General features: G+C 40.6%; 1 protein-coding gene across 9 annotated transcripts in view; it reads right to left on the bottom strand.

Moving 5' to 3' along the window:
- Nucleotides 1-22,388, bottom strand: part of NTRK2 (neurotrophic receptor tyrosine kinase 2) — a 363,188-nt gene that overhangs the window by 291,512 nt on the left and 49,288 nt on the right. For all 9 annotated transcript variants that reach the window (XM_066256974.1, XM_066256972.1, XM_066256973.1 and 6 more), the window contains 4 exons: nt 16,769-16,905; nt 16,138-16,270; nt 13,444-13,749; nt 1,181-1,216 (listed from right to left, as the gene is read on the bottom strand). In XM_066256974.1, coding sequence (XP_066113071.1) covers nt 1,181-1,216; nt 13,444-13,749; nt 16,138-16,270; nt 16,769-16,905 — 612 coding nt within the window. The remainder of the gene's footprint in view (nt 1-1,180; nt 1,217-13,443; nt 13,750-16,137; nt 16,271-16,768; nt 16,906-22,388) is intronic.

The following is a 22,388-nucleotide window of genomic DNA, read 5'->3' on the forward strand; positions in this document are numbered from 1 at the left end:
CCAGTTAAAATTAGCTCAAATTAAGTGCACACTCATATAATAAACATATAAACACAGAATCATTTATAGAAAAAAATAAAATGTCAGTGTGCATATAAAAATATACAATTAAAGAATATCTTATAAAATACTTATATAAATATACTATTTCCATCACTCTAACTTTTAATCAATCTTAAATTTCAAGCCAAGTCTTGAAATGTAGCCTGCCACGTCCCCAAATAAAGGCCACCTGGTCATGAAGGTGGTTTGAAAATCTGTTAAAGTTGGATTTTCACACCTAGAAAAACATCCCTGGCATTTGATGAAAATAGCAAAGTACAGATGAATGTTCAGTTAAAAGTTAATCTAGTACATCGTTTGGTTTCTCCCCTTCCATATTCATAAAAAGGGGTTCAAGCACATCCTCCAGGGAAACTGATCTAAGAGGGGTGGTTCTAGTTAACAAGGGGTAATCCATCCCGCTTATCAGTAACACAGGCAAGAATGGATTATGACCCGGCAGGGTATGGAATCAGATACAAGGAAGGCCAGATGGAGGTTTCTGGAAAAATTATTTTTCCTCTGAAACCCTTTCAGAAACTCTACTCTCTCTCCCATCAGTGTGAATGACCGCAGCCCCTCCATTGGCCTCATCTTAAGAACCCATGGGGCGGGAGGCATCTGTGAAGGCAGAACCATGAGTGGAGGCGAGTAGAGATGAAAAAAAACTTGGGTCTCTGATAACATGATTAAGCTGCTGGTTTAACCCACCCTAAAACATGCTCTACCTTTGAAGATCCTGTCTGTGAGCCAAACTTCCTTATTATATAAGAAACACAATTTTGAATTGGGTTTACTGTCATAACTAGAAACTGATACAACACCCTTTTCTTGGTAGCCATGGCTTTTAAACAGGTAATTAGTTCCCAATTATGGAAACAAATTGTCCGTTAGAGCAGAATGGATTTACTGCTTCCAAGAACTGAGCATAAGAGAGAAAATGCTATTTACAGGCACTGTGAATATCAAGGGAAAACAGCCATCAATATTGAATGATTTTTCTTGAAATTTTATTTTGGCCTATGTAGTGCGTAAAATGTACATTTAACTGAGCTTAAAGGTCTTCTGTTAGTTGATTTATTTCATGCAAGACAAATGTTTTGAAAAAAATACAAAATAAAGACAACATGATAGCTACCTTCATAAATTACCTCAGGATAATTTGGGTCTGCACCTAAAACAGAAAACAAAACAGAGATTTGTAAGTATGCATCAGAGTCTAACAAAATACTTACTAACTTAATACCCACTGAAATGAGCTAAACATACAGTCAAGATTTTGTAACTGAACAGATTGTTTTATAGGACAGGTAAATAAACACGCAAGTCTCGGTGTGTTTCCCATTCACTGTGTCCCCTGCCCCAGTCCCACGGACCCCACTCTCTAAAACAGAAAAAAATAAAGAGAAATCACAAATCACGTTAGCTTGAAAAACTTCAGCTATTATATAGTTGGCCATTTTAATTGCAATTTTGGTATTTTTATCTCAAAGACAGCTCATTTCTGTACACTCTTGTAATTCTCTGATGAGTTGGGGGTTACTTTCAAACTCTATTTTGACAGATCCATTTGCATTCATAAGTGCCCTGTATGATAATGTCTAAAGTTCAATTTTGCTCTCTGCTTAACCTTCAGAGAGGTTGGCAAGACTACATAAACCCTTTTTTTATGTTTGCCCTGACACCACACACAAAAAATAAATGTACTTTCTCTATTGAAATTGTTTATGTATAAGAGATTATAAATTAATATGTCAAAGAGAAATATAAAAGTAGACCCACTTAATTTTTTTTTTGGATGACTGCTGTATTCATCGAGATGATCAGAATACTCTGTTTTAAAATATTCCTGTGAGGATTTCCAAAAACATTTTTTAAAAGTTGCCGTCAACAAGAACTGGAGACAAAAATATTTCCTACTTTTTCTCCATTCAGAACTAACTGGGTCTCTAAGTAAAAGCCTAACTGGAAACAAAATTACATTTTGATATAACATTTAAGTGATTATAACACAAATTTCCAAAGCTACTTCCTATGCTTTTGGTCTTCGCTTACCACTGAAAACCTAAACTTGCAAATCACAAAGCTTACTCAGTTCTCATTTCACTTCTGAAACTAGCAGAAAAAATATAATTTAAAAATAAAGTGAAACGAGCCAATTTTTCTGTTCATGTATTCCCTAGTGCATAATTAAGGTTAGCTTAAATGAAGAATCAAATAAAAGTGGCCCTCATGTTTAAATTAAAATTTTAACACAGTTCAACTAGAAGAACATTTACTTCAGCAGGAGAAAAATGAAGTAACTGATTGTGCACTTTGACTCAGCGATGGTGTATACTGTTGTGCAGCTCATGCTTTGTACACCTCTAGGGGGAGCCATTCAGACTATAGTCTCTGTGAAAAGCACCACCTGAAATGGTGCAGCGCATACCTGTGCAGTCATGTGAGGTGGCCCTGCATCAATTCATGCAAAATCAGCCATTTCAGGAAATTTCAACTGTCTTTTGAGTTTTATTATCCCAAACATCACTTCTAAGTTTTGAGTTACAATATGTCAAAATGTACTGTCAGAATTATTTGGAGCTGATGTGACATTCCAGAGAAGGACTTTGAAGACTACCCTGCAGTTTGAGAAGTAATTCAATGAACAAAACAGCAGCATGTCCCAGTGGCAGCCCTGGTAATGTTACTTGCTGGGCACCCACCCATATGCTGAAGTCCTTTCTCTTTGCAGAGTTCCTGGACCACATGGTGTCCCCTCACGAGAGGATTTCCTGCGACTGCTGAAGGAAAGGTCCTATAACTCCAAGTCAACAAGTCATTCTTGAAACTGCTCAGTATTACTTTAAAGGATCCTACTCTGGCCCCCTTCTCCATTGTACTCTCAAATGTACACTCTGGATCTGCAAAGCTATCTGCCCTCCAGATCCACTCTTCACTTCTAGACCTTACTCCAGGTGCCCAGGACCCAGAATTCGCTCCTCACGGGCTCCAAACACATGTCCTAGGGCTGACCAATCTTTCCCCTACATCTGTCAGCACACGGGTGGCCACACTATAAGTATAAGCAAGTATACTTATTTATGTGACCCAAGACCCAAGGAAGAGGTGAGGACTGAACCAGTACAGATGGGCTGGGGTGTCACATGCTCACTCATTACCACTCATATACATCTTGCTAAATAGTTGGAGGCATGGAACAGGGGCCATGGACAGAGACCAGCTGTACTAAAACCACTATGCTCTAACATGGAACTCCAAGAGTCTGACAATCTGATCTTCAAACCCAGCCTTCCAGGTTATTATACACATATATTTAGAGGAGGCTAGCACCTATTTTATTTAACAGTTCAATAAGTTGATTTATATTTTTAAAATATTTGGATATAATTACAAGGACCTTCTTTTGTACTAGGGTGACCCACCATCGAGATTGCCTGAGACCAGGGGGATTTTAAGACATTGGACTTGAAATTTTAAAATTAGCATAGTCCTAAGCAAGTCCTTGAAGTTTGTCCAGGAATAAGGGCTTTCCCAGGGCATAGAACTTTTCGTGCTAAAAGTAGGACTAGCTGGTCACCCTGAGCTGTTCTCATGCCCTCAGAGGCCCCACACCCAGTCCCCACCAGCTTTTACAGATACAATTCCATAAAAAGTAAAAAGATGGCCCTGGCCAGTTGGCTCAGTGGTAGAGCGTCTGCCTGGCGTGCGGAAGGCCCTGGTTCAGTTCCCGGCCAGGGCACACAGGATAAGCGCCCATCTGCTTCTCCACTCCTCCCCCTCTCCTTTCTCTCTGTTTCTCTCTTCCCCTCCTGCAGCTGAGGCTCCATTGGAGCAAAAGATGGCCCGGGCGCTGGGGATGGCTCCTTGGCCTCTGCCCCAGGCACTAGAGTGGCTCTGGTTGCAACTGAGCGACGCCCCAGGTGGGCAGAGCATCGCCCCCTGGTGGGCGTGCCGGGTGGATCCCGGTCGGGCGCATGCGGGAGTCTGACTGCCTCCCCGTTTCCAGCTTCAGAAAAATACAAAAAAAAAAAAAAAAAAAAGAAGAAGTAAAAAGACGTCTGTGAGGATTCAGAGCCCAATTTAGCTAAGCCACACACTGACCGGTGTAATCAACCTCATCACAGAAAGGGAATACCCAAACACATTCCTCACACAAGGCTCCCCGGAAAATCCACAATGACGACTCAATTCAATGTAGCAAACATCAGGTACAGAAAAGTAGGATTTGGGGGTGCGATCTAAAGTAAACAGGCTAGCCCAGTATTTGTAACACAGGCTATTTTCCAGACTTCTGATGCCTATCAGCGCATGCCTCCTCCTACCACATTCACCAGCAAATCATCAGGTCACGTCTACGATTTCTGAAAAGCACTACATTTTCCTAACTTCATTTTCCCAGATGTATGAGATGTACTGTCACTTTACTCTCACTGTCAGGAATAGCCAAATTTAGTGCAAGATTATGAAACTCACAGAAAGACAATGTGGAAGGAACAATGATGCATTCATTGTTTTATCTTTTTTCCTCCCTAACATATTGTTCTATGTCTGATGAGGGCCTACTAGTCTCAATAAAGAAATGTCTTCCCTGACTGGCAATGGCACAGTGGATTGAGCATCAGCCCAGGACACTGAGGACTCTGGTTCAAAACCCTGCAGTCGCTGGCTTTGCGGGATCATTGACATGATCCCAAGGTGGCTGGCTTGAGCTCAAAGGCCACTGGCTTGAAGCTCAAGTTTGCTGTCTTGAGCCCAAGGTTGCTGGTGTGAGCAAAGGATCACTGGCTCAGCTTGAAGCCCCACCCCCACCCCAAATGCCAAGGCACTTATGAGAAGCAATCTATTTTAGAAAACAACTAAAGTGAAGCAACTAGAGTTGTTTTTCAACCCTCTCCTCCCCTTCTCCCTCTCCCTTCTTGTGTCTCTCTCTCTCCAAAAAAATAGAAATAAAAATAAATGATGAATTCACAACTCCATGCTGTCCAAAACTCTATAGGGAATATGTTTTTTTAAAAAAGGAAAAAGAAAATTTTAAAAAAAAGGAATGCCTCTTCGTGTACAAAGGTTTGGGGAGCCTGGCACGGCGGGTGCACAGACCTAGAGTTTATAAAGAACAAGGATCACATGACTCCAGCTGACCCCAGCTCATCAAGCACAGTATCTTGCTTCTAGCAACTTCTCAGTCAAGCGAACCTCCCATGTTTATATTCCCATAGTGAGGTAAATCATTTTAAATATAGACAGGGGTGGGGAATCACCACTTTCCTTTTTCAACTTCTGGCAATGGTCAAATTTTGAAAATATCCTGCTATTTTTAAGTATAACTTCTAGCTGGTTTCTTTTATTCAGTTTCAACATATTCATTCTATATTGTTAAGTTGGTGATATTCAGGACTAAAAAGTGGCTAAGGAAAGGTGAAAACTACCTCTGAAAGAAAAAGCCAAGGGAAAAAAAAATGAAAGATAAATGAGTAGCATCCAGCTTGAGTGGTGCACTTGCACTGGGGATTTGAGAAGGATTAGGCTTCCTTGAATCCTATGCTAGTAGCATTCATCTGGTAAGAAATCTCAAACCTGGGCAGCAGGTGACCTCAAGCCCGAAAGCTTTGGGCTGGGAGTCTCCAGAATAGAATGTGGGAACCTGGGAACTCCACGAACCCCACTGGCATTCCCAACAAGCCGCAGACCACACTCTCTCTCCACAACCCACTCAGGGCAGAAGCTACTACTGTTTCCAACCCAAAAAACATGAGCGCCAAGCAGGAGTGTCTGAAGTTCAAGTTCTATTATCTGAAGAGTCTGTTGAGTGTCTCCAGGCGCTACACTCACACTTGCACTTAGGTTCCTGACCTAAGGCATCTTTTCTGAAACTACAGGAAGAAGACTAACAGGTCCAGAGCTCAGCCAGAAGTACTCCTGTGAAAAGAACAATGGAGAGTGTTTTACAGCCTCACCTCACTCCCAGCAGAGCTCTGTATTAAACCCGTGGTGCATGCACCCCCAAAAGAGGAGCTGTGGGGCATACAGGCTTCTAACTGTGGTCAATAAAACCATTCCTCCTCCCAACACTATCAAACTAGAGCACCTCATTATCCTCTTCATTTGATGATAAATGACTTCAAGGAGGCCTTTCTGAACGTCTCTCTCCTAATCTCAGTTATGGCTCATGGGTAAATCTTACAACTGCATATAAATCTTCATAAGCAAATCTTTATGAATTTTCAACTGTAAGACCAGTTGAAGGAAAACAACATTTGTAGGATTAAAAAAAAAATTGTGGGACGATAGGAAGCCTGACAGGAGGGCTCACTTTCCATTCTGTTGCAAAGATAAAAATAACAGCAGAGGCCAGAAGACAGACCTATTGCCCTTCTTTAAGCATTTTGTCTCTTAGGCCCTAAAAATAAAATGGATTTTTCTTTCTATTTCATTTTGAGATTCTCTTTAGTGTGATCTTGAAAAATATTTCAAAAAAATTCCATAAGATAAATCCACAGCGAAAGGTTTGGTCTTTTCAAATAAACTGTCCTTTGTCAAGTGTGTTTTCTCTCACGGCAGTCAGCTTTTTGATTTCGGATCCTTCTCCTCTTCCCCATTTGAATGGCAGGCTGTAGTCAGGTCCCAAAAACATGGCCAAGTTCAGATGGATGGGTCTCACTTCTGACTGAACCATTAATGCATGCAGCACAGGGAGTCTCTTCATGTTTTCTGTACAAAGGCGTCTTCCAATGACAGGAGAGGATAACAGCATTGGCTTTGGAACTCCTCAGGAGTTTTGGGAAGGATAATTAATTAACATTAGTACTCTTGAGACATAAAGAGCTATTTAAGTATAAATCTTAATTATCATGATTAGTATGAGTCTATGGCTGAACCAGACTTCACGGTTATTTAAGGCAGAAAAGCAGGTAGAACATTCCTTTCACTCTCAGAACAAGAAATGGGTAATGACAAATGGCCTGAGGACCAAGTAGTAGGGGGTTTTCTATTTTCTCAATTACACTTTTGGAGGAATTCCTTTCTCTACATTCTTTGGCCTAAGTACACCAAATCTAAATCTGCCAGTTTAAGGGCAATTCTAAGTGTTCTAGTTTATCCAGACGTCATGAATCTTTTGATAAAAAGGCACAAATGAGAAGCTGGGGGGAAAACTCTTCCAGTATTTATAGTTTGTTCCTGACGCGAGATTTTGCATAGGAGACAACTGCTCCGGAATCAGGAAGCATAAGTCACTAACTCCCACTGCTTGTGTGAATGAGCATTCTTGAGCTGTGACATTCTTCCTGAATGAGTGGGCCATAGAGACACTCTTCTGTACAGCTTAAAGAATGGAAAGCTTTAAACTGAGGGTATTTTATCATGTAGTGTTCCAGCTAGGTTTGTTCCAAGTTAAATGATCAGTCACTTGGGTAATGATTTCCATACGAAAATCCACTCTTAAACAATCAACGTGTTCACGCTCATCGAACTATCTCACCTTGAAAATTCTTGAAATGTGTGTTATCTGATTAGAAGGTACTAGCCAAGGCTCCAGGGTTCTTCTTCATGGCACTCAAACAAGCAACAAAAATTCCACTTAAAAAGATACTCTTCACCACTTCTAACCTCCACACAGCCTCCACACACATTCTCATGTTCATGAAGATTTTTCTCTATGTAGGATTGAATTCCAATGACAGAGTGGATCAATTTAATCTCAGACAAGGCTTATTTTTGTCCCATAAGCTAAATAGGATACAGCAGCATCTTTGGAGAATTCTCAAATGGCCCCTTGCTTTCCATGTGTGTACCTGCTCTGCTCTCTCTACTTCGTATTCACTCTCCCAAGTCTCCTTAACCCATGCATTGAATTCATCTTTTTTTTTTTTTTGCCAAATCCAATTGGAATGCACCCCAGTGCACTAATTATTCTATATTTTTATCATTATTACTATTGTTATCTTAGAGGAGTCAGCGTGGATGTGCGACCAATTCTTCCAGTGGCTTCCCCCAGGTTCTGCCGGGCAGAACTACCCTCGTTACTTGGAGTGTGGTCCAGCGTCATCTGGGAGCTAATTAGAAATGCACAGTGTCAGGCCTTTCTCCAGACCCTGGAGTCAGAATCTCCATTTGAAAAAGAACCCCAGGAGTGCTGTATGCTCACTAAAGTTTGAGAAGCTCTGGTTTCTAATGCTGGGAGAGGTCTGACCAAAGGCAAAAGGCCCCAGTGGGCATAAAGGACAGCAACTGACACTGAAACATAAAGCACACCTGGAAATAGCTCGATATCAAACACTGAGTGGGGCAGGCGCTCTCTGACGGTGCCTGCACCGAATGTTTAGGGTACGGGCGACAGATGTCTTTTGTCCCCAGTGACCTCATTCCAAATGGGAGGAGAGAGTGAAAGAGCTTAGACGCCAGAGAGGGCTTACATTTCCCCACTCTCCCTGGGAACTGAACTTAGACTTAGTATTTCTAGACTTGGAGCTTTAGGGAGAAGCCTGAGGTGGCAGTCCTGAGCTCCTCATCCCTGGGAGGCTCAATCTCCTAGAGAAGGGAGAACAAGGCCGGTGCTGAGAGAAAAACAGTTCTGGGCAGAAAGCTTCCCCCTAATGGCTAAAAACACAAACACAAACGTGAGGAATGGGTTCCCTCATTAAGGATTCTCTCAGAGTCCACTTCTGAGAGCAAAGCACTGAAGAACCCACAAAAGAAGCAGCCGACCGCTAACCCATGTTCACACCGGGCGTTCAGGGGTTCCAGAGAGAAGAGAATGAGGAAACACTTAGAAAAGAACCTCCTCTGGAGGGAAGCGCTGCCCTTGCCACCACTCCACCCTGGGTTTCCACGGCAACGTTCTGAGAACTTGAACTTGTTCCCTGCAGGCAAAAGGCTCCAAAGATGAGTGCTTGACTCCTGCTAGAGAAGGCTAAAGCAACCTGTGGTGGCAGGATGCAGGTGGCACTTGGGTTAGACTTGTACACCCGAGGTGTCAGGACAAGGGTTCATGAGGGCTTCTTATGGACCAGAGAGAGGCAGCATGAAAGACAAGTCTGTGAAAGGTGTCTTAGGTGCTGACAACAGGACCCCGCGGAGAAGCAGATCCCAACGCAAAGCTGTGTTCCAGGTGCTGAGGAAGGAGTTGCTTCCACCAGTGGGAATAAAAATGGGTTTGCTTCTATTGTGGGAACTGCAGAAGAGGGGACTGCAGAGAGCAAAAATCTCTAAAGAACCCACAAAGGTTTCCAGGAGAAAAGTCCATGAATCAGCCCTGAGATATTCAGGTGCCAAGAAACAAAGCTATCAGCAAGCACACTTCCCTGCCATCTGTTCCCCATGTCCTCTTGCCTCTGGGCAGCAGAGGGGCTGACACTTCACTGGCAATGTCTAGCCCCACCCCATGCAGCCAGCCTGAACTGGAACGAGGAGGATACTGGCCCTTAAATCTAAGTCCAGAGTTTTGATTTCTACCTCAGACAGGACTTGCTATTTCTCAACTGAGATTTTTATCTGCAACCTTACATGACCAAAGGATTGTCTGTTCCTCAACAATGAGCAGGAAAACCTCACCTGGGTCAGAGCTCTCACCCGGACCAGTGATTCTCACCGATTCTCATGCTTGCTGAACACTGCAGTCACTGCGGATCTTAAAAACACAAAATGCTGAGGTCCAAGCCTCCTCTGAGAGTGTGAATCAGAATCACCGGAGGTGACCCCAGGAATGTGCATCAAACATGAAATAAGATAAAATAATAATTAAATAAAACTCCCCACTTGATTCTAATGTTCAACAAGGAGCCAGGCGCTACTACTGTTCCAGGGACCAGAGAAGCTTGCTCCTAGTGAGTAGATTTTAAAGGAATAATGAAAAACAAAAATGAAATGAAATTAGACTGATTGTCACAAGTTGTGCTCCTCAGTATGCAACAAAGATAAACACTATGGCTTTCCAGATTTCATGTTGAAGCCAAAGATTATGCTTTGTGCTTTAAACATAACCCAAAACTGAACAGAGCTGATGAATTCAGTTCTATATGGGATTGAAATGATCAACCTAGAGTCTGCAGTTTGGAAAAGTCTTTCCTCCTTTTCTCAGTGAACGGCCAGGTCGCCAGTGATTAACAGATGGGAAGGCTCTAGCTCGTACCTGGGGTCCTGCCGACACCTAAAGACCTGATGATAACACCTGTTCTTCCTCATCTGCACTCCAGCTGGCTCAGTGTTGGAATCTGCAAGGTCCCTGCACTCTGTAAAGACATTCTATGGGGATCTTCACTGCCTGCCTCACACCCTGTGGATGGCACCCTTGCGGCCTGGCTGACGCTGGCTAGAGGTCTCTCTCTGTCTCAGCCTTTCTCCAAATGAAAAGCAGAAGGCTGCCTCCACATGAGTATTTATTTACATGCCCTGCGAGAGTAAAGGCCGTCAGAACTCGAACTACATCCAGTCAGCCCGTCCACAATTCCATGCTAACCCATGTCTGTTTCAGGGACTTCTTGTTTTTGTTTTTATTTCTGTTTTAATTTACTTTGACACATTTTGTTCTCTAACTCCAAACAGAGAATAAACTGCTAAGCAAGGTGACCGTCCCTGGAACTCTCCGCTCCGGGCTGAATGAGGAACACACCCTGGAAGGACAGCAGAGCTGCTGTTTTCGTTGGAGCTCTGCGGCCATGCAAACCGCCCCCCCGGGGACCCCAGGCTTCCTGCTCCCTTGTCAGCCAGAAGCAAGAGATGTTTAAAAAAAAAAAAAAAAATCTCATCAAAACAATGGAGAAAATAGAGCTGGAACGTTTTATCAGAAATATCTGTATGAGCTAAACTTCATCAATTACTGTATGACGACAGTAGAAATGCTGAACAAATATAAACTCAAACTTGACCTGGTGTCCTTAACTTTTGGAATGTACCTTTGGACCAGCAAGGAAATGATATAACTATATTTGCTATTTGTTTATTTTCCTTTAGTTTTAAAAGGGGAGGAGAGAGAAAGGAATCAAGTCTAAGAAAGCCCATTATCTGTATGCTTCGGCTACAAATCTTATAAATGCCCACAAAGATTCTATCACACAAGCCAAGTGAGGTCAAGCTCTAATTGGTCACACTGGTTTATGGCCCATGAGGGCCATTTATATCTCCTCTCCCTGGGGGCCAAGTCTCTTTCCTGTCCATTGTCATTTATTACTCCTTGATAGCTGGCCCTTGAGTAAATACTTAAAGAGAAAAAAAAAAAAAAAAAAAAAAACCAAATCAGTCTTTTCTAAAAGCATATACTTGTATTTTTAAAAAACCTGATAAATAAAAGCTAATAAATAAGCAAGAAGAGAAGAAAAGAGGGCACCTACACCTTTATAAAATTGAGCTTAGCTTTCATTTTTTATAAACAAATGATTACTTTATTTAAAGAGAATATTTGAGAGACTCCAAGTTACTCTTATGCCAGAAAACAATTCCTTCCTATCACTAGCTAAGTTAAAACTAACAGAAATAAGATAAAAAAAAAATAAGGCCACATGGATAAGAGGAGCTAAGCTCTACCAAACACTAGCACCATACAGAAATGTTCAAAATAAAATCCATCAAAATCCTACCTAAAATAGAAGCTACTGGCTTTACACGAACAGAACTGTGCATATATCAAAGCACACAGACCATTTCTAAAACTTTTAAATGCCTGACCTTCACCCTGCATCAAGTTCATCTCCAACGGTTTCAAAAGGCAGTTGGCAAAATTCAAATAAAGTCTAAAGTTTCGTTAACAGTAATGGCCCCGTGTCGGTTTCTCCGTTTTGACCGATGCACCACAGTGGATGTCAGATGTCAACAATAGTAAATGCTGGGTGCAGGGCCGCTGGGAACTCTCTCTACTGTCTTTGCAACTTTTCTGTAAATCTAAAGTTACTCACAAATCAAAAGTTTATGTAAAAACAAACGAAAAGATGTTGTCCCAAAGCAGAGGCTCTGAATTTAACTATGAAGCCATGTTACCTGAAACATGCAGTAAACTAGAGATTTACGACAGCAAGTGGATCCAAACAGCTAAACTTCAGAATTAATGGGAAAGGCAACTACCAGGGGCGCCTGTGCAAGGCATCCAAGCAGCTCATTTCTACACTCCTGAAAATCTGTTTGTAAAGCAAACTTAGAGAATTCAAATCCCACTTTGAACACTCTAAGGAAACTTGTGCATGTACACAGCTGTTTAATAAACACCAAGATCACGAGAACACTTATTATGCAATAAGAATTATGACATTCTCACTTACTGTTTGGTGAAGGTGGCTTCACCTGTATCACCTCTTTCCCGGAGGCTGCCCCGTGAGCCAGAGGAGTTTACGCTTCCCAAGCAGCCCCTGACTCATAGATCTCTAAGTTTCTATGTTCCTTTCCTTCTGTCAAGCCATTTTTGTGTGGCCTTTGATTAACTCAACGCTATTATGGTGAGGAATTCAATTGATGTACAGGTCCCAATACTCAAATACAAGCCTCGGCCTCCGCAATGGCAACAGGTCTTTGGACAACAAGACCAAGCAAGTAAGAATACACCACTGAACAACAGGATCTGAAGCAGGTAAAGGCATGACAACCAACCTTGCTGTTACTGGGCTCACACTAAAATCTGGCTGCTAGCCACGGAACGGACCCCTGGTGCCAGTCCTCTTTTTCCCAGCCCCAACCATTGGTCAGATGGAAAGTATTCCCAGTCCTAGAAAAACAACTCAGGATCTGATAAAAAGGATGCCTCATCTCAGTCAGCCCAGATAAGCAAAACATGCCGGGGCACTGGGTTCTCATCCACACATGAGAAAGCAGGATTCTGAATTCCAAACAGATAAGGGGCTAGAAAATACATCTTAAATGGTTCAGGAGCCAACCAAACACAGTTCTTCTGCTCAAGGTTTTGCCTGAGTTTTGCCATTGTGGTTATAAAATCTCATTCAACACTTGGGATAAAAATAATATGTATATATCAGATCATTGTTCAAAAGCATTCATCCCCCCCCCCATCACCTCCTTGGAAGGAGTACAAGACCCAGCCCCTCCCTGAACTTGGCTTTGGTCTTATCATCTACTTTGACCAAAGGCACACAGGCTGAAGAGATCACATGCCAGTCCCAAACCAAGGCCTTAAGAAGCCTTGCATATCTCTAATTGTCTTCCTGTACTCTATACTTGCCCCAGGAAGCAGGTCTCCTGTGTAGCTGCTCTTTCTTCACCCTGCACTGCAGCCCGGAATAAAGATGCCTGGGACAACATTGCCCCTGCTGACCTACAGACCCATTAGCAAGACTGGGAAGGTCAAATGAAAATAATGATATTGTAAGTCATTGGGGGAGGGAGGCTTGTACACGTGATTTTGTCCACAGTGAAGTGGCAGACCCTATTTTCTCTCAAGATGCAAAATCATCAGGTACTCACCGTCATCAATTCCAGGCCAGCCCATGAAGTGAGCAGAAATCTGTTTCTCATCCTTCCCATACTCATTCTTGGCTACTAACTTGTAGTCTCCATTGTTCATGTGAGTGGGATTATCCAGCTGGAGGCAGCCATGGTACTCCGTGTGATTGGTAACATGGATTTTAGTACAGATGTATTTGGACTCATTCAGAATCGCCCCGTTATAGAACCACTGAAGCGCTGGTTTGGGGTTGCCTTTCACAGTGAATGGAATGCACCAGTGGTGGTCTGAGGTTGGAGATTCGAGAAATGTGATAGTTGGAGCAACTAAATTGAAAAAGAGAGAGTTAATAGCATCAGAACACTCAAACTTTTCCCCATCTCCAGATTTCTGTGTCATTGACAGGGGATTTTATTCAACCATTGTTTGGTTTAAGAAAACACATGACCTTCAGCCCTGGACTTCATCCGTATTCTGTGTCATCATCAAGGCTGACTTAACTCCCTACAGGGAGCTTCAGAAAGACTCCTTTCTCTGCTCTGCTGAAGACCCATGCATCAAAGTCAGTTTTCACAACTATTCAGTGTGGGAACCAGCTCCAAACAGATCCCAGAGATTTCTGACAGGGAAAGGTTGAACTCAAGTTGACTTTGATTTATACGCCTTGTTATTACAGGGATTCATTATCAAAACCTAGAGGACCACTGTTTTTATAGTACTTCACTAAATACTACAAATAATGATGAAGATGACGTTGGAAATTTTGCCTGCAGCCCTAAACTCACATAAATTATCTAAAACTGATGAAAGTGACCAATGCAGCAAATGTTCCTTTCGATGCTGATTGATTTCACTGATTGTCAATAGTAAATGCTCTTTAAAAGCATCACATTTCATTATAATACTGTTGGGGCGGGGGGGGGGCTAGTATTTCACATGTTAATGATCGTTCCAATGTCTGAAGTCCTAACTAGACATCATTTTAACATTAAATATAAAGCACTTTATGCTTTGGGAAATAAACAGTTATCAAGTAGCATCTTTAAACAGAGTAATTCTCTTATGTGAAGGTATTAAAAATCCATCATAATTGTTTATTTTAGTGTAACCTGACTTTGATAATTGTACAACTAAGGACTGGAAAACACCTTTGAGACCTACTAGCATCATTTTCCAGATGAAGAAACTCAAATCTAGTGAGGTTAAGTAACTTGGTCAAGGTCACTGAGCAAGGCAGCTCTGAAACAAGAACCCAGGTCTCCTGCTGCCTGCTGCAGACGTCCTGCCCCCTCGTGCACTGCTTCCTGGTTGTCAACGTTCCTCACGTCCAGGGGGGAAAGTCATAGCCCGATAACTAATGCACTCTGAGTGCGGTCACTGCAAAGGTTCTCTTAGTTGTTAATATTCTCTTTCATGCATTCCTCTTACTCTATCTAAATTATGGCAGCTAAGGATAATTCTTCAGACCATGGCTGCCGCATGGATGTCAACCTAAACGGAGACCATTTTGAATCTGTGTGTTCTTATTTGTAGGTCTGTGTTACAAACACAAGGAACACAGTGAGGCAGGAGCCATACTTACCTTCCTCCCACCAGCCCAGGTCCCCGTGCCCAGGACACACTTCCTCCCACCGCATTCAAATGAGCTTTTGGTGAGGTGTTGATTTAAGGACATAAAGTTGGAAGCTGGTTGCATATATTTGGGTATAACACTGACTTCAGGCTTCCAGGGGGGACAAAATGATAGAAATTATGAGTCCGGTACCTATTGGGCATAGTGGTAGTAGTGCCAGGGACAAAGAATTATGGCTGGTGATTTCAGTCATTCACTAGAACAATCACATGCTGACGGTCTGCTATGAATGAATGTTAACCAGTGTCTACACGTGTGTAGCATGTATTCATGCATACACACATGCACACTTGTGCTTTTCTCATCCAAATCCTAATTCAAACAGAGTTAAAACCTCATTAATTTATACCATGCTAGCTCAGAATTTGCAATGATGTGAGCAGTGGATGTGATTTTTACTGAATACATATTCACACTGAATGTTACAATCTGGAATGTTAAGATGTGTGTCACATTGTTTATAATACTAGAAAATAATGCACTTATGCTTAAGAAGCATTAATATCCTCTTATTATCAATGTCTAAATTGAAATGTAAACCAGTTATAATAATAAAAGATTTTTGCAGTTAATGATTTTCAATGATTTAAGTAGGACTCCTCCAACCTTCTGATGGAAACTTGACGTCAAACTAATGAGGTTTTATTGTATCAACAGTACAAGTAGGTGTTGTGAACAGCCAGCCCCATACTTTAGGTATCAGAACTTTAAAGTTGCATATTTCTTTTATACAGAAAAAAAGTTTAGAAACTGGCTTATCAGAATTTAAACTAGAACTTAGGAACAAGAGGAGGATAACCAGCTCAGAATATGTTCTATCAAATAAAGATGAGGGAAGGCACAGAGGACAAGCTTAAGATGGAAAAAGAAGCTTAAGGGAAAGGCAACGTGTGAGCAAGAGAGATTAGCAGAAATAGAACAAGTGAAAGAGGCTGATAACATTTCTTAATTAAGTATGCACAGAACACTGCATACACTTTTTTTTAACACACTTAAGCAGCACCCAGAGTGCCCCAATGACAAATGTAGGTGTGTCCACGGCCGTTTGCTATTAAAAACACATGCTGGTCTGATTACGTACAATGCACAGTGAGGTTCACAGAATCTTGATCTTCTCCTACAAGATTTTCTGCCACACAAGAGATTTGCTTCCCACTGTCATCAGATGAAATGTTAGTTATCCTTAAGGAGCCCTGTGTGTGGCTTGTTTCATTCTACAAATGAATTAACAGACAAAGATAATCTTTGTTAGGACTGATCCCAAAGTGACAAGATTTGGGGTTTCTTCCCCCTAACTAGAGAAAATAATCAATAACATTAGAAAAAGTTTCCAGCCTAATGGAGCACAGGCAAAGGAATACATCAAAAGTTGTTCTATTTCTCTAGATTTTAATGGCTTATCATGTGAAATTGACTTAATCCTTGAACACCTACCTACCATTTCCTCCACGGCAAAAGCAGAGCCACTCACCTTGTTCACGAGGACACAAAAAGCTCACTAGAGACATAGAGTCACTCCAGTCTACTGGGTTTACATAACTAAAATGCAAACCTGTATTAGTCTTTGTTCATTAGGAATAAATAGTAAATATACAGCAAAAATTCCCCATATGTGGCCCTAAAAATATTAAATGATCGTCACTAGGTTAATACAACCTCAAGTCTGAGATGCTCTCATCTGTCTACGAACACAGAGCCAAGACAAGCCTTACCATATGTTTGGAAACCAGATTACCGACATCCCAGTACAAATTCGGAACGGGATCACCCTCAACAATACATGATAATGTGATAGACTTTCCTTCCTCCACGGTGAGGTTAGGCGCGGCCAAATTTGCTGACGGCAAACCTGTGCAACAACGAAAAGTAAATGGAGACATATACAAATAAATGCATTATCGAAATAATAGCAATAAATTTAAAACTCTTTGCATTTCAAAATTAATGATTATTACTTTCTGAGACTGATTTATGTTGATCTGAAAAAGAACTGGTTGATAAACTTCACAAATTTAACATGAACCAAAAATGTTTGTGATAATAAGATCAGAAAACAAATTTTATGCATTTCTTGAAAAAGCTATTGCAGAATAACTTTTTTATTTTAAAAAATAGTAGTTTTTAGAACCATGTCTCCCAGTTCTTTTTCAGTCCTACAGTTACTATATTTTTTGCACATAAACGGGCATTGTATCTGTGGACCATCTTAGCTCCACACCTCCTTCCCTCTACTGACTTAGTCAAGAACAAGAGTGAGAGGCATCTACATTTTTCATAGAAATGTATTTTTTTGCATTAAGTAACTCATAAATCTAACCCACTACCAGACTTAGATTTTCAGAGTCTGACTATGATTTTAAAGTCTCAGTTTCAAAATCAGAACTAGATTTTAAAAGAAAATAAGATTATGGTAAGAAAATGTACTTTTAAAGCATTTTCCAAAATCATGAAGCTTGAACCAGAACAGCATTACAATGTTCCAAAGCTATATAAGTCATAGTTAAGCATTACAGGTAAATTGGTCATTCTATTTCTGATATGATGAAAAATGTTAGAGGGAGCCTTATTTTAATGAAAAGTTATTTTGTGAAAAAAAAATCCTGTGGAAGTATTTATTTGTTTGCTTATTTTATTTTTTTAATATATTGATTTGAGAAAGAGAGAGAGAAACAACAATTTGTTGTTCCACTTATCTATGTGTTCATTGGTTGACTCCTGTACGCTCTGACCAGGGACCACACCCACATCTTTACTGCATCAGGATGATGCTCTAACCAACTGAGCTCCTCAACCAGGGCTCCAGAAAGTACCTATTATCTGGTGAAATTTTGAACCTTATAAACATTTTTCAATATTTTAGGAGAGCATCATTTTAATAACTGATATTTCAAAAGCTAGCTTTCCTTTATTGATGCTGCCATCCCTTCATTAAACTATCACACCTATTGGTTGCTTTTACCATAAAAGAATCACAGTATTTTTCAAATGAAGACAGGTTTTCAGAGAGTGTAACAATATGCCAGGTTCTGCCAGTCAAGCTAGTCCCTTGCTTGGTAGAAACTCTGCTTGGGACTGCATTCACCCCAACAGCTGTGTCCCATGGAACTATGCCACTTGACTAGCTCAGGAGTAACCCGGAGGTCAGAAAAGGCAATCCGTCTTCAACAGCCGTTAAATTGCAATTAACCTACCCACCTAGCATCTCTGACCCATCAGCTTCACAATACTGTGTATAAACCCTTCCCTTATGATGCGATGATGCAGTCCTTAATCACAATGCCATTATTCTTTATTACTGAAACCAGACTGAAACAAGATTTATACAGCATATGTCTCATCGTATTCCCACCATTAGCAGAGGACTTCCCAAAAAGCTCTGGCTGTCAGTGACTGGTGCGACCGACCTCTTTAGAAGTCTTCCTTCCTGTCAGTGTCTACTAGAGAGCAATGTTATACCTTTCATGGGGTTTTAAAAGGCCCCCAATCGTCTGAGCTATAGATGACAATGAAGTGAATATGAGTGATCAAGAGGCAGTACAATTAACAGGAATGAGCACTGAATCAGGAGTCAGGAGCCAAAGACCTTAAATCTGACTCAGGTATCGTGTGGCCTTGTGTGAGTCACTTCCTCTCTCCACGTGTTTTCTTTTAATTCTTATCAAAGTAAGCTGTTCATTTAGAAGATCTAGCTCTAATTTCTTCTAGTTCTGATATTTGGTGACAAATTCCATGCCAATTAAGCTTTCCAACTTATTAAGAAGTTGTCAGTGCAAGATATAAGAAAAAGGCTCACTTAGTGAAAAAATTTTCTTGAGGTCAGCAGTATGATCTAGGTAACTTTTTAAAACTATATATATTTTTTTTAATCAAAATATATAGTCACATAGTTTAAAGCGTCTATAATTCTACAAAACTTATTATGAAAAACATTCCATCTACTCCGTGATGATAGTCTGACCTCACTCATGTGGCACTATTTCCTATTCCCCTGGGACTCCCATTTCATCTCTTTCTAGTTTTCTTTTGGGCAATGATCTCTCCATCAGTAAATAACATGCTTATATCGCTAGTTCTTGATTTTTCTGTGTTAATGTTATCTCCTGACCTCTCACTGTGAAAGGTTCACTTTCACACAGAAGGCCAGCCCTCTCCACATGCCTGTAGCACACTCAACCTCTGTCTTCCTACCCTTACATATACTCTGAAGTTAGGTTGCCTAGAAGTAGCTATAAAGTTTATTATAAAAATATAAATCCTACAAATAGATAAATCATCATATGTAATAGTTAAATTTTATCAAAGTTAGACAGCACTAATTATAGGCAACACTGTGATATGTAAAAAAAAAAAATGATGACAACTCAACTATGATGCAACGCTTTCTCTCACTTAGATCTCCTTTGGATGTTAAACCTTCTAGGTAGCCCATCAGATTCTTTCTTCCTTTCTTTCCCATGTTCCATATTGTCTGACTATGTTCTATTTACAGGGAGATCTCCTCAGATTTACTTTTCAAACCTGCTTCTGAGTTTTTCATTACTCTGCCATATACAATATTTAGTTTCCAAGGCTCCTCTTCTGATCCTCAATGGTTTACTTTTATACACCTTGTTTTTCTTTCATAGGTACAATGTCTCCTCTGATCTCTGTGAGATATTTTTATTTTTAAGTTTTTTTAACATTTTAATTTTTTTTAGATTTTATTTATTCATTTTTATTGGAGAGAGAGAAAAAAAAAAGAGAGGAGGGAAGAGAAAGAGAGAGAGAGGAAAGAGAAAGAGAGAATGGGGAGGAGCAGGAAGCATCAACTCCCATATGTGCCTTGACCAGGCAAACCTGGGGTTTCAAACCAGGTACCTCAGCATTCCAGGTGGATGCTTTATCCACTGCGCCACCACAGGTCAGGCCTCTGTGAGATATTCTTGATCATTTCTTTTTTATTTTTTTCTCTCCGTATCAATGTTTAACAACTTTTTCTTTCTCTCTGATTGCGTTTTGTCTGTCTTTTATAAGATTTTTCTCAAACAGTTGGTGATCCAGTGCCATTCACACATCCATAAGAATGAGGTATTAGAAGCTCTGCATATTTATTCACTGTTAGCTTCACTGTAAAAAAAATATTACTGTCTCCTTATTGGGTACTCCCTGATGGCAATACCATTAAATCACCATAGGGAAGGGACTGGGCAACTTATTCCAATAATGTTCCTTCAGTGTCCTCCTTGAAAGAGTACGAAGGCTGGAAGTACCTATATTCAGTATGTAAATCCATCATTTACTTATGGTTCTCGCAGCCTCAACTCTATCTGGAGATCCTCGTGGCCTTTGTTATATGCTCTTTCAAGAATAAACTTGCTAAGAAGAGAGGGGTGCAGTCACCGGGGATATATGAAACATAAATGGGATTAACTGCTTCTTGATAGACTTTCAACCAAATCTCCTGTATTTGGCACTGGCTGTGCTCTCACTTCCTGAGCCTGGTAGTAGTTTGGCAATATAAACCATGTTTGCCTTGCCTTTCCCCATTGCCAACTTGGTAACCAGCATGCTCGGCCTCAAAGTCAGTGACCACTCATCCATCTGCTTTCTAGCTTGCGATTTGTGTGCTTTGTTGACTCCTCTGTCATCTTCTTTGTGCTCAGAGTTTATCTGCTGAGGCTGGAGGGACCACAGAGCCAGGCCAGCTTGCTCTGAAGGTATGACCTCCTCCACAGCCAGAAAACACCAAGGAGCTTGTCCTCCTGGTGCCTCACGTAGAAACCTATGGGATGAATCTCCTACCTTTTATAAATGTATCTCATAATTTAGAAGTTCTGAGCAGAAAAAGATAAAAATAATATGCCATAATCTTAATTTCCCCTATAAAATCTAATAGAGGTCTTTTATCTTCATGCCTAAGTTTATATTATTAACAATTCTAAAAATGTTGGTTTAATTACAGTAACAATAATAGCACTTACTGGGTATTCACTAAACCAGATATTCTTCTCTAATACTTTACATTTTTGTTTTATTTAATCCGTACAACCAACTTAAAGTTAAGTATATATTTTACCATCATTTAATTAATGAAAACTGAAGTTTGGAAAAGCCAAATACATCTTCTAATGTTGCCCAAGTATCTCTGTCCTGGGATTTGAACCCAAAGCTCAGCGACTTCACAACTACATTACATACCCATTTTGGCATACACCATAAGTACCAATACATATCCATGATCTAGGAATCTGGTTCATTAAAAAAATAATTGCATGTCTATTTTTTAGGGAAGAGTGAGTCTTCTTTATTTATAGAGAAATTATATCACCCTGTCATAGCAGTTTCCAAAGGAATCTGTGCAAAATTGGCCAAGTCTAGATCTTTTAAATGTAAAGTCTTCCACAAATGAGTAAGCATCTGACTCACATTAATTCTACAACATTAATATGCTGGCCAAAGACTTAATAATGGAAAAAACAATCTGTACTTGAAATATCACTTGAGGTTTAATTAGCACAATAAAAATGAATTGGGAAGCATGAATAGCCAAGGCAGGATAAACCATTTGCCAGGCACTACTTCCTGGCTTAATAAGATTTGAAATCGGCACAAGAACAGAGCAAAGCTCAGCAATGCTTCCAACAGCTTCTAGCACTACTGTAATGGGATCCTGATTTAAGCTTCAGAGACGTCTTCCTTAGCACTCTGAAAAACCTCACCAGAGGTAAGAGAAGGCCAGCTGCCCAGGCAGACAGACACCTCTGTGTCAATGTCTCTTGACCTGGATGTACTCAGGGAAGACATGCCAGGCTGTAGACCTAAGCAGAAAACCATCAACCATCTAGTGAAAAGGCTGACTTTCCTTAGACCACAGCTTACCAAACGTTAATGTACATGTGAATCATGAGCAGATCGTGTTTAAAATGTGTTTGTTTGTTTTTTTCCAGTGGGTCTGGATTGGGGCCTTAGCATCCATGTTTTGGGGGTTTGGGGTTTTTTTTTCTAAGCATCCACATTTTCAAAAAACTCTCTGTTCCGCAGATCACACTTTCAGTAGCAAGGGTTTAGACAACAAATGTTGGGCAATTGTTTGCTAAGCTTCTGTTTATAAAGCTATTATTCTTAAACCTGAGCGGCCTGAGCCATCATCTATTCCACCAAACTTTCCCCAAAGTGCATAGTATGTTATTTGAAAATCTAATTCTTTGAGATGCTTTGTGGTTAAAAAAAAAAAATCTAATATTTAAAAAAAAACCTAGACAAAATTCTGTAACTCCGATGTTCACTATGCATACTACCAGATTAAAGCTCTGAGAAGTCCCGCTCTAAAGAAAGCACTTACCTTCCACTGAT

This window comes from Saccopteryx bilineata, chromosome 2, assembly GCF_036850765.1.
Source record: "Saccopteryx bilineata isolate mSacBil1 chromosome 2, mSacBil1_pri_phased_curated, whole genome shotgun sequence".
In the NCBI taxonomy this organism is placed as follows: domain Eukaryota; kingdom Metazoa; phylum Chordata; class Mammalia; order Chiroptera; family Emballonuridae; genus Saccopteryx; species Saccopteryx bilineata.